The 13,756-nt window shown below is 40.5% G+C and overlaps 1 protein-coding gene across 2 annotated transcripts in view; it reads left to right on the top strand.

Moving 5' to 3' along the window:
• Positions 1 to 1,429: 1,429 nt before the first annotated feature.
• LOC125371639 overlaps positions 1,430 to 13,756 on the top strand; it is a 38,070-nt gene continuing 25,743 nt past the window's right edge. For both annotated transcript variants that reach the window (XM_048388018.1, XM_048388013.1), the window contains exons 1-2: positions 1,430 to 1,512; positions 13,496 to 13,567. In XM_048388018.1, the coding sequence (XP_048243975.1) occupies positions 1,445 to 1,512; positions 13,496 to 13,567 (140 nt within the window). In that variant the 5' untranslated portion in view covers positions 1,430 to 1,444. The remainder of the gene's footprint in view (positions 1,513 to 13,495; positions 13,568 to 13,756) is intronic.

The raw sequence follows: 13,756 nt of genomic DNA on the forward strand, positions 1-13,756 counted from the left end.
TGCGGTATTAAACAACAAACCAAACAAACAAAACTTGTATTGATTGAAAATCTTGACGTGGCGTGGCTCTCTTCAGCGTGGTGTGTGTGTCTTTCTGTGGGTTTCTAGGAATGTTGTATGTGAAGCGAAGTGACTTACAATTTACCTGGAAGCAGTATAATGTGGGGTATAGGTGGTTTTATTGGTCCCGCGTTAGGAATTATACCACGAGCCGGAGGCGCATATATCCCGGGTGATACAATGAGAGCTATAACGAATTTAGAGAGAGAGAGGGGTGGGGGGTGGGATTGGTGAGAGAGAGAGAGAGAGAGAGAGAGAGAGAGAGAGAGAGAGAGGAGAGAGAGAGAGAGAGAGAGAGAGAGAGAGAGAGAGTTCTAACTCTTAGCACAATGTAGTAAACATTAAGTTAGTGGAGTAAGATTGAACTCACTTTTAATTGGCATATTTTATTTGAGAAGGCAGAGTGGACCAGGTGTTTTAACCGCAAGGCGAGAGAAAGAGCCGCTTTAACGACTAGGCTTCTTAGCTTATCTTTTTACTTGATACCGTTTTCATCGGATAAAAAGAGTTCGCCTCCAAAACAAGGTAAGTCGCTTCACAGGAAGTTAAAAAACCCACTGTGCTCCGCCCTCCGCCCTTTGGTGCCATTGTGGACTAAACAACCTCATGTGTTAGAAGGTACATATTTCCTGATGTGATGGGAAATGACTAATTATAATTAACAAATGAAGTTACATAACATGTTTCCTTTAATTAATATTCCATACATATATGTATGTGTAGAACATATGGTATCTTGAAAGTCCTGAAAATATCAACTCACGATATATGGTTAAACGCACGATGATATAAACACGTTATTGGCAAGGATCGGCTGCTCCCCCTACCCCCCAACCCGACCCCTTCACGGATTCATAATATGGATAATAGCCTCCCTCCACCCCCACCCCCCACCCTGCACAAACACACACTATTTCATACAGCATCATCATCAGCATACTCATCGTCGTCATGAATCAATTATTTAAATGAAACAGCATGTTAAGGTTTTAGTATAAATGACAGGATCTGTTCTCATGTTGAACTGCGAAGATTGAGATAACAAATCATGCTAATGTACTTGTTAGACCGGTGAAGATTCCTGGGTAGAATAGGTCTTCAGCAACCCATGCTTGCCGTGACTACCCTTGTCGTAAACGGCGACTAACGGGATCGGGTGGTCAGGCTCGCTGACTTGGTTGATACGTGTCATCGATCCCAATTGGGTGGTTAGATGCTCATGATATCAATCACTGGATTGTCAGTTCCAGATTCGATTATTTACAGACTGCCGTCATATAGCTGGAATATTGCTGAGTGCGGCGTTAAACAACCAACCAACCAAACCAACTTCCTTGTTAGAGCGTATAAAGTCCCAAACACGTCACCCCAATGATCATTCAGAATGGCTGCGGGTGTATTGGTAGTTTTCATGCTGGCTCTCGCTGTTAGACACTCTGTTCAATGGAGCGGGTAAGATATATAATTTAATTTAGATGATTAACTTTTTTCACGAAAATTGAAACAAGAAGTATTCTAAAAGCAGAATTCGTTTTAGCGTCCTACTGATAGTGTTGTGTGTTTACTTCAGGCGTTTAAAGAGAGACTACGCCCAACTGTTCAAAGACCATTTTCATTCCTAACCGTTGTAATATATGTCGTATATCAACCTGTTATATGACTGTGATTAATGGCGGCAATGGTTTGTCGAAAATTGTTCTACAATTTTAGATTTGTGTTAACAGACAAAAACATTGATCGTTTGTACGAATTCAATCAAATGTGCAGATCAGTCAATCAGTCAATAAATCAAGCAAGCAAGCAATCAATCAAGCAAGCAATACTTTATTCAGTATGAAGGCCATAAGCCCATATACAAATAACAGTTTACAAGAATGGTAGAGGCAACATACATAATTTGAAACATTGTTTAACAAATACTTTCTTCTTTCATACGCATGATAATTAAACAGGCAAGTTGATTTTATTTTGTTCTGTATCGTCTGTGGCAATTATGGTTTTAAATGTATGCATACTAACATTAGTTATACATGTCTTTGGTAGATATTTACTTCTGCTGGCATCAAAAGTTGCAGATACAAGTAGCAAATGAAATTCGTCCTCTATACCTCGATGACATAAAGGACAGTTTCTCATGCATATATCGATTTTTTTTGCCATCTACATTCATTTTATCTCAACCGTAATAGTCCACCTCTAAACTCCACTAAAATATTTCGAAGCTATAATTCGCTAATTGCATAAAGATATTTTTCTGGTTCTAACAAACTTTTAAATTATCTATAATGGTTATAACATGAACTGTTATAATAGCAGATATACAATTTTGATAAAACATTATTAGCACCCCATTTCTGGTGTCCCCCCGCCGTGATATTGCTGGAATTTTGCTAAAAGCGGCGTAAAACCGTACTCACTCACAAACTATTAATAGCACAATCCATTAACGTTCTTATTGAACATGTTTTTATCTCCAACTGTTTGTGACATTCAAATAAAATTAAAACCATGAGAAAAAAGAAGATATCTAGTATACGAACCGCAAAAGAAACGTCACCTGGTATTTGTCCAAACACTGTAATGATACTTTGAGACATATCAAAAAGATGAAACTTGGCAAAACTGATCATCAAGGTTAAAATTAAAATGTTAAATATTCTTAAAGTGAAACACAACACTAGTCTCTGAGAAAATGGCATCACAAGTCAGTATCTCGTGTGTCAGCCATGTGCATTGATGACTGCCGTGCAACGTCGATACATGGAATGGATGAGGCGGTTGATGAAGGCCATAGGCACTTGAGCACACTCTGAGGAACGCCTGACATAGTTCAGCTGTAGTTGTCGGCCTTGGTCGGACGTCATTCAGCCGTCCTTGAATCTCGTCCCACAGGTGCTCAATGGGATTTAAATCGTGATTGAGGACAGGCCACTGCATGGTTCTGATGCCATTCTGCTGGTGGAAGTCTTTTGTTGCTCTCGCAGTTTTGGCACGGGCGTTTTCATGCTTCAACTCGTGGTTGCGGCGACGTGCCAAATGAGGAATGGCGTGTGGTCCCAAGACTTGATCAATGTACCGAGCTACTGTGACACCATTGCCTCTCCCTGGACCGATGTTCTGGAAGACCACAGGGCCGACCTTCTGTGCAAGACCAATTCGACCCCACACCATGATTCTCGGACCCCCCAACGAGTCTCTCTCAACAACACAAGCATCCAAATAACGTTCCCCACGGCGTCGCTAGACTCTCACTCTGCTATCTGCTGTTGAAATGCAGTAACGGCTCTCGTCTGTGAAGAGGACTCTTCTCAACTGCTGGTGGCGCCAATGCTAGTGCTGTGTTACCCACTGAAGACGGTACTGGCGATGATGTGGTGTCAGAATGGGTCCTCGGTGTGGCCTGTGACAGTTGAGGTACCGCTCGTCAATCGTCGACGCACGGCCAGTCGAGCAGTTTCCGCAGCAGTAACAAAGCGATCTTGAAGATGCTGTCGCACAATTTGACGATCCTGACGTCGGTTGGTGACCCTTGGTCTTCCAGTACGTGGTCAGTCATCTGTGGTGTTGGTGGTCCTTACCGTTGCTGGAGCCTGTATATGGTCCTTACGTGGACTTGAAATGCATTGGCTACTTGCCGGGCGGTTTGTCCAGCTTGCAATCGTCCAAGGTCTTGGTGTCGCTGATTTCTTGTCAATCTTGGCATGTGGTAGCAATTCAATAACGAATGCATGTTTTCGGATCTGGGTGTATTTATATAGGGCATGAAATAGGGGAACACATGTGCATTTCAATTTGCATGGAACTCACGTGCATCGGGTTACCATGGCCGTTGCCGTGATGCGTTTGGTCGATCGGTTTTATTGTCATCTGCTTTGTTTTTTTATCATCAAATTTCATTTTTTCCGGACAAGGTATGTTAAATTTTAGAAACTTTGACAAATATTACCCAGGTATTTAAATGACAACTGTCCATGCAATGTTACTTGGGGTGACGTTTCTTTTGCGGTTCAGTATATTTGAAGCCAACTTTTTATATCTAAATAAAGTAACATGTTGTACCCTTTTTTATGGAGGGGTCATCATGCATTGATAATATTTTACACCAGTATCCAGCACTACGAGCCAGTGAGTTGATATACATTGGATATCGGTCATATTAACCAATCACCATAAACTATATCATGTTGTTTTTGTGGTCCTATGTGAAAGTTCCTAAAGGAGATTGTACAAGGCAGTCAGTGGGTTTTCGCTATACTCTCAAATCTATTGATTGATTTGTGTACAAAAGAATAGGACTTATCTGACATCCAATAACTTTAAGCGTGTTAACCAAGGCCAGTTCCACGGACCTATCTAAGTGTTAAGACGATCGTAACCACAATACTTTAACGTAGACTTATTACAGTCATAACGCTAAAATGGCTTTGTAGGACGGAACACTGAGCTCACTTTGATCCAAAATTATTGTTATTGCCCCCGTGACTGCGTTTTTACAGAAATTATATGGTAGACATTCAGACAAATTAAAATTTAAGTAAAAATGATACATCACGTGTCAACATGCTATGTTATGCTGTCCCATACTGTGACCGTTACATGGACTTTACACACATATTTACGCACTGGAATTTACAACCCCTAAAGATCCGGTTTAGAAAAGGTCTTCAGTAACCCAGGCCTGCCGTAAAAGGAGACTATGCTTGTCGTTATAGACTCAACTGTTCACAGAGCACAGTCACATGGCTGGAATATTGCTGAGTGCCGCGTGGAAAAACAAACAAAATCAAAACCCCAAAATACAACCTGGTACTGACGTTAGAGCATTGCATGCTTACCATTTTGACGAACACCTGATGTCGTCACTAATTCATTCAAATAATTTGCACCATATTTTCCTTTTAACGCCATATGAAATCTGATTCGGCAGATATTCGAGAGGCTCGCTGATTTGGTTGATGCATTTCATCATATCCCAATTGCGTGGATCGATGCTTATGATATCAATCACTGGGTTGTCTGGTTGAGACTCGATTACTTATTGCCCAGTGCGGCGTTAAACAAACAAACAAACAAACAAAGATATTCGAGACTGATTATTCTCTGGCGTTGACGTTTTGAATTAGATATTTCATTAGTCTTGTGACTGCATGTCCTGCCCTGTTGACTATGTAAATGCAGTATCTGTTAGAGGTAACTTACATTTGTAAAAGACCCGTGAAGATTCCGGGATAGAATAGGTCTTCAGCAACCCATGCTTGCCGTAAAAGGCGACTATGCTTGTCGTAAAAGGCGACTAACGGGATCGGGTGGTCAGGCTCGCTGGTTGATGCATGTCATCGATCCCAATTGCGTGGATCGATGCTCATGATATCAATCACTGGATTGTCAGTTCCAGACTCGATTATTTACCGACCGCCGTCATATAGCTGTAATATTGCTGAGTGCGACGTTAAACATCAAACCAACCAACCAACCAACCAACCAACATTTGTGAAACCGTATTAATAACTGGCTTTTTGAAGCTGTAGTATCAATGATTACAGAATTGACTAATGGATTATAACAGTTCTTCTTGTTGTACATGCAAGGAAGTGGTTATCGTTTGGTAGCGGAGCGATACTACACAAAGTTTGCTGAGGATCAAGTTTTGATGATATTGAAAAAACATCCCACAAATAATCACTGCTAATCACAGACTGTGAAACGTTGGAAGTTTTGGCCACTGCACGCTGATTTCTGCTAGTTTCTAGCATGTCAATAGCCAGTGGACGCTCCATGCGCTGCAGATGCGCCCGTCGCTCGTTCAAACACAAACAATGAATTACATCTCAAGTAAATCACAACTGTATGATAAGCAGATTGACAGAAATAATGATCCACAGAGATTAGTCGATCTTCCTTGAATGTGTCCAAATCAGGAATGACACATTACGCACGTGTATGGCGCTACTGTTGGGTGTGTTTTGGTGTTATGTTTTACAGATATAAACTTTCTAGCATCGTTTTGTTGTTCTTATATTTGGTTTTAGGATTTGTATTTCATATCTACTTTCTTTTAAGTGTATATATGAGGTTGGCGCATGGGTAAAGTGTTATGCAGGGTGCCGCCAAGTGTTTGACGAGGCCGGAAGTACTTAGCAAGAGTGAAAAAACCCGGATGTTGAAGGTAGCTTTCGAGCGTCCATTTTGTAAAAAGCACAGATGTACGCTTTATGTAACAAACACTCAGGGCACTATACAACGTTAAATGGAATAAATTGTTTGGTCTGGGGGACACGTTAAATCATGATGGTGTACTGCTGGTCGATGGCCGTTCCGTATCGTAACTGTCGACTACGTTTATGGACTTTCTGTTTCATTGTTTGTTTGTTGTTTAACGCCGAACTCAGTAATATTCCTGCTATATGACGACGTTATGTCAATGATCAAGTCTGGATCAGACAATCCAGTGATTGGCATCATTGATCCACACAATTGGATCAACCGAGCCAGCGCGACTAACCCGATCCATTTAGTTGCTGAAGACCAATGCTAACCCAACTCTTCTCGGAGATGTTCTGTTTTAAAGTCGCGCTGCTTATGAAATGTATTTGCTCTAAATGGAAGTGATTTAATTCAAACGAAAGTGCGTTTAACCTTCATATGATTGATTGGTTTGTTGTTTAACGCCGCACTCAGCAATATTCCAGCTATATGACGGCAGTTTGTAAATAATAGAGTCTGGACCAGACAATCCAGTGATTCATATCATGAGCATCGATCCACGCAATTGGGATCGATGACATGAATCAACCAAGTCAGTGAGCCTGACCACCCGATCCCGTTAGTCGCCTTTTACGACAAGCATAGTCACCTTTTACGGCAAGCATGGGTTGCTGAAGTCCTATTCTACCCCGGAATGTGTGTGTGTGTGGATGTGTGTGTGTGTGTGTGGATGTGTGTGTGTGTGTGTGTGTGTGTGTGTGTGTGTGTGTGTGTGTGTGTGGCTGCTTGTACCAGTCCAGACTTATGCCGATTTAAAGGGTTAGCTCACTGAGAAACCATGCCACAGTTTAACCTGAAATACCTAGTACTCATACACAGTATACTGTTTTAGCCCCTTAATGTCGAACGCCAGGGAGGGTAACAATAAGTGCCATCTTTTAACGTCTTTTGCTATGACGCAGCCGGGGATCGAACCCCCGACCTTTCGATCTCCGGGCGGACACTCTACCACTAAACCACGGAGGCGGAAAACGTTAGAACTACGTCAATTCTGGACTAATTTCCTCTCACATGAAGCTAACGTGCAATGATATAACAGATATACTGCTGTAATGCAAGCGGCATAATCCACACTCACACACTCAATATCAGAAATGTGATTCAAAATATTATATTGCAAAACAGTGGATGTATGAAGTAGAGTGAGTGAAAAGGTGAGTATAGTCTTATGCCGCTTATAGTGATATTTTCCCTTCAGTGATATATTGTACGATAAACAACCCCGATTCGTTGTTTATTTCTTAAGTAGAGGGGGCGGTCGGGTAGCCTAGTGGTTAAAGCGTTCGCTCGTCACGCCGAAGACCCGGGTTCGATTCCCGACATGGGTACAATGTGTGAAGCCCATTTCTGGTGTCCCCCGCCGTGATATTGCTGGAATATTGCTAAAAGCGGCGTAAAACCATATTCACTGTTAAGTAGAGTATCTTACATGAATAAGTCCCACGTGTATTGCACATGCGTTCCTGTGTTCACTCAGTACATTAAAAACGAATTCTTTTTCCAACAGTTACAAATTCTTCATTGAAAATATTGTGTTCTTTTTACTATCCATCAGTCAATAGTGCCAAACCGCAGTTTACCATGGATACCAGCAGGCTTAAAATACATTTTAAAGCGTATTTTGGTATGACAAAATAGACACTATTTATGGACTGAGAGTCTTTCATGACAACGGTATAAGGATCTATACCGAAATGTCGCTTTTTAGAGAATTAAAGAAGTTGTCATCCATAAATTGTGTCAAGTATGTCATCCATCAGCTTCTAAGTAATGCCTAATATCAAACAATTTATTTTGGCATGGTTCGGCCAGGTAGACACATACGCGGCGTGAGCTATATCGACCAGGCAGAGTATATTTGAGATAATTGAGTTTGGATCCGACAACCAGTGACTGATATTACGAACAACGTCTAACCCCATTGGGTATGACTGTATGTGAATGTATATGTAACCGTATGCGACTGTATGTAACTGTATATATGACTTATGTATCTGTATGTGTCTGTATGTGACTGTATGTGACGATATGTGACTGTAGTGATTGTTCATGTGACTATATGTGACTGTATATGTGACTATGTGACTGTGTGTAACTGTATGTGAATATATGTGACTGTATGTGACTGTGTGTAACTGTATGTGATTATGTGACTGTATGTGACTATATGTAACTCAATGTGACTGTACATTTGACCATATGTGACTGTATGTAACTACATTACATGTGACTGTATGTGCCTATATGAGACTGTATGTGACTGTATGTGACTGTATGTAACTGTATTATATGAGACTGTATGTGACTGTATGTAACTGTATTATATGAGACTGTACATGTGACTATATGTGACTGTGTGATTCTGTGACTGTATGTGACTATATGTAACTCTTTGTGACTGTACATGTGAGTTATGTGTCTGTATGTAACTATATTGGACTGCATGTGACTATATTTGACTGTATGTAACTGTATTATATTTGTCTATATGTGACTACATGTGACTGTATGTGATTCTGTGACTGTATGTGACTGCATGTAACTATATTATATGTGACTATATGTGACTGCCTGTGACTGTAAAACTGACAAATGTGTGAATGAGGATGAAGTTGCATTAACGCAGGTAACGTGCACGATCTCCCATATCCTCCTGCAAATATTGAAATAATCAGATATTTGATGTTGGGGGTCACACATTTATTGCACATCTGAACACATGAGTGATGACATATTTCACACAGGACAGCAGTGGACACTGTCCAATATGAAGACATTACGGAAGGAAATGGACTGATCACACGTTGGGGAATGTTAGCCAACCCAGGCTGTAGTGTACGTACCTATTGCACCGTCTCTGGTTCAGGATGACGATGTCGCACCAGTTCATCCCGCGTGTGTTTTTGTTAGGTTCCAATCTGAGGCTACGTGGAACCTATATGTTTTGGTTCTCAAATAATGCTGCTTGGACTCGTGATGTATAGCGTCTAGCAATGTTGTGTTGAAAGTGACGTCAGCCTGATTCACACTAGAAACAACGTGCGGCTGTAGGATTTCATAACACAAGCGTTGGACCAGGGCATATCAGTAATACCAAGGCGGTACTTTTTTATGAGTATTATAAACTGCCGGACAAAATATTTGACCACAACAGGACAGACATCATCAACACGTTACTAGGCTGAAGACAGTCATCGAAACACTGCAAGCTTATATAAGGTTCCAAACACAACCAAGATACCTGTATCAAATACATCACCATCGAATACCATTTCTTGTTTGTTTCATTAATAACCACCATCAAGCATGGGTGTATATTTTCTTTTGCACGACAGTATACTTATTTTGGTTTGCAATGACCTTTTCGACGGTCTGACCTTTCAGTATACTATTTTAGACTATCCACACAATAACTGTATTGATAAAATACTGCTAGTTCGTAGAAACAAATTGTTATGTGAATTAGAGTCACAATCCCATCACATGATTTAGGCTTCATACAATAATATCAATTGTATAAAATGAAACACTGTCACATATATAAGAAAGAAATTTTGAATTTTCTGACATTTGATTTTGGAGTCAGGCATACATTAAGCTTCACAACAGTCTTGTACAACGCGTATATAGTGGGCATCATCCACATTCACCTCTAACAACATCATTTGCAGTTGTAGATTTACACTCTGCAGGCGCTAACATGACAACATATGTACAGTTTCAATTTCTTGAAATAATTCACGATTTACACCCCATTCTGCTGCCCCATAAAGTAAAATTGGACTCGTCTTTGCGTCAAATATTTTGAAAGAATAAAAGAAACGGTAACGGTTTTAGTATTGACACACATTTAAAAACACCATATAGAATCCTTCTAGCTTGCAAGGGAACATCTTTAACATGTTTGGACCATGATATAGATTTAGTAAACGTAAATCCTAAGTATTTATATAGGTACACAAACAAGCGGGTTGTCCATCATACTTCTTCCTCCATTCTCACTCACCTTTGTCTTATCAAAATAAACACAGAAACGGTAATTGTCACAACAAGATTTTAAAGCATTGATGCGTCTTTGTAGCTCGTACACTATATCAGAAATCATGATAACACAATATGCAAATAACAATAAAAACAGGTTCAGGGTGGAACTGGCACAGGAAGCCAGTTGCTACTTCATTTGTTAAAAAAGTGAATAATAGAGGACTTAAAACACAGCCTTGTCTTTGTCCTAAAGGACACTCAAAAGTATGGGAAGTAGCTAGCAAAGCCTTTAACACATTTGTAAATAGATTGCGAAGCTCGAAGTCATTTTAAATATATTCCATAATTTGTTAACATATTCCATTATTAATTAAGTCTATATACAAGGACAATGCCTTCAAAAAGTCAACAATAATTTCATATAATTTCCACTTTGTTTGACAGGTAATGTTGGAGGACCGCTTGTAAAATATAAATATTGTCAATATTACTATAGCGTTGTAAAACCTGCGTGTGATTCCACAATATTATCTCAAGCGTTGGACCAATAAGCTAACCTATTATTTAGTACTGCTGTAAATGTCTTTCTAAAAACACTTAACAATGTTATTCCTCTGTAATTGATCGGGGAGACGAACCTTTTCCATGCAATGGAATAACTACGCCAGTGCACCGTGTAAAGTGGCCTTACTTACAGTATATTAAATACATGTTCCATATATGGTAAAAAAATGTCTTGGGCAAGTCTGAAACAATTCTGAGATTACATATTCATGCCTCATTTAAATCATGTTCAGGAGTGTCAAGTAAAGTTATAAAATGTTCAAACCACTTTTCAGTCGTTATTGGCGATTTATATGGAACTTTGAATTGTTTTAGTGTCCGACAAAACGTTTAGGCAACATGCATACAAGAAAAATAATTTATCTTTCATATTATCAATGGATAATTATTATCACAGATATATATATACTCACACGCTAAAGAAACGCAAGTGGTTTTAAGCAAATAGGTAACAAGCACGGAACCATAAATTGATACGAGTTTTAGCATTTTGTGAAGCCTGATGGTGTTATCAGTATTTTTGGTTGCATTTTGGAAGCCCCGAGTAAAAACGCAACATAAAAAACGAATCGCCAAAATGCACCATTTCAATGAATATGTGGGTATCATGCACCCATTTCTCGCGAAATCACTGTCACAAACTGTAGTGGGTATAAAACTGTGGCCGATGCTTGGACCTACCACTCCTTGGTCAACAATGCCACGCCTAACTCAAATTCAGAGAAACCAGGCTATCGGACGTTTGGAAGCTGGAGAGTCTGTCCAAGGCCGTCATTTCAACGTTAACATATCCACAATTTACCGTCTCCTGCATCGATACAGTGCTACACAGACCACAGATGAGCTTCCTCGGAGCGGTCGTCCTAGGGTCACCACACCTCAACAAGATCGACAGATTACCCGTCAACACCAGCGACATCCGTTCCTAACTGCAAGTGCTCGAAAGACCATAGGAACATATAATCGACACATTAGCCGGGACCCTGTGATTCGACGTCTCCGTACCAACAACCTCAGATGTCGCCGACCAGCACGTCGTCCTGTTCTCCAACCACGGCATCGACAAGCACGACTTCAGTGGACACAGGGTCATCAAAATTGGCGTCATCGTGAGTGGAGGCGTGTCATCTTCTCTGATGAAAGACGCTTTTGTATCTCCCATGCAGACGGAAGAGTCAGAATTTGTCGGCGTCGAGGAAATCGTTTCGCAGACAGAAACGTTGTGGAAAGGGATCCATGGGGTGGACCTAGCGTCATGATATGGGCACGGATTTGACTTAATGCGAAGCTTGGACCCATATGCTTTCTGAATGTTGGTCAAGGTCGGGGACACGGCTTCACTGCTCAACGGTATATCGACCAAGTGATCAGACCCCACGTTGCACAACATCAACAACATATTTTCCAGCAGGACAACGCTCGTCCCCGTGTTGCCAGAGCTACCATGGCCTTTCTGCAACAACACAACATCCGTGCTCTACCGTGTCCAGCCCTCAGCCCTGATCTGAACCCCATCGAACACATGTGGGATGAGGTTAAAAGGCGTCTACACAATGTGCGCCCAGTCCCTACAACTGCCGATGAACTACGGACAGCTGCTCTGGATGTGTGCAGGAGGATCCCTAGGGCCTTCACAAATCTGATCCACTCAATGTACAGGAGATGTGTGGCAGTGATTAATGCTAATGGTTGTCACACCAGGTATTGACTGACATTTTGGGTATTGACCCGAAACTGTGTAAGCCCTTAACATTTGAATTTTTTTTTATGTCATCTGCCTTTAATCCATTAAGCTGTCTTCAGTCAAATTGTTGTGAATCTTGCCATATTAGTATTTCGTGTCTCTACTGTTGAAAATAAATAACATTTATACTGCATACTCGACTTGCGTTTCTTTTGCCTGTGAGTATATATTCCGAGATTTGATGTACAATTGTAATGAGACATTACCCTTGCAACACCTAAAACATTTAAGCAGCCTGTCTCTTTTCGTCCTATAATATGAGAACATTCATTATCATTTGATTGTTAAGGATACAAGATAACTTCATCTTCATTGATTCCGCAGCGTTACATAGTGCTGGTAAATAAATGCACATAGCCATTAATTTCAACTAAAGCTTTTTCAGAACACAAGAGTCGGATTCTTCTATTGAAAAAGTCCTACAGTGGGTGGGTTCAAAGTTAGGATGATCCCGTGACTGACACGTGCACGAGATCGGCAAATGAACGGACTCGCCACATGAAACCACGCTAAAGTTGTCACATTTATAAAAAAAGGTTGCTGGATACAATAACGTAATCAATAGAGGTTGTTCCTGAATAGTCACATAATCACTAAATGTAGATGAATAGTGTGTACGATCCAACATGGCATCTTTGAATAGTTCGAGCGTGATGCCCATTTTCACTTACGATCTTTCCTAATGCATGATTGACATATTCACGCTGTTTACATTCCTTGGTGAGATCATGAACATTTATATTCAGGAAAATTCCCCGGAGCTCTGACACCGGTGACTCAATCAACAGAGGAGGTAATCGAATACTGTTGCAAGCATAGTATTATATTGGGGGAAACATATTTATTTAATTAATAATAACATGAATGTTCTTCTTTCAGACATGCATGTCCCTACACTATTGTCTCATACACATCAAGCTACGTGTGTAGTTGTCCCTGTTGGTGGTGGGGGTAGGTTTCCGTTTCTATATTTACCATTGTTTATTATCATCGAAAGGACTTTGTCGCTTTTGTGAACATGTTGCCACGGACTAACTACAGGGATAGTAATATATTTCGGGTTTCCTTGATTTTCACTTTGAAACATGGTCATGTTTATCAACAGGAACCAGCGATCAGCTTTGTCCCGAACATAGACTA

Source organism: Haliotis rufescens, unplaced genomic scaffold, assembly GCF_023055435.1.
Source record: "Haliotis rufescens isolate VD_foot unplaced genomic scaffold, xgHalRufe1.0.p SCAF_10, whole genome shotgun sequence".
Taxonomy (NCBI): domain Eukaryota; kingdom Metazoa; phylum Mollusca; class Gastropoda; order Lepetellida; family Haliotidae; genus Haliotis; species Haliotis rufescens.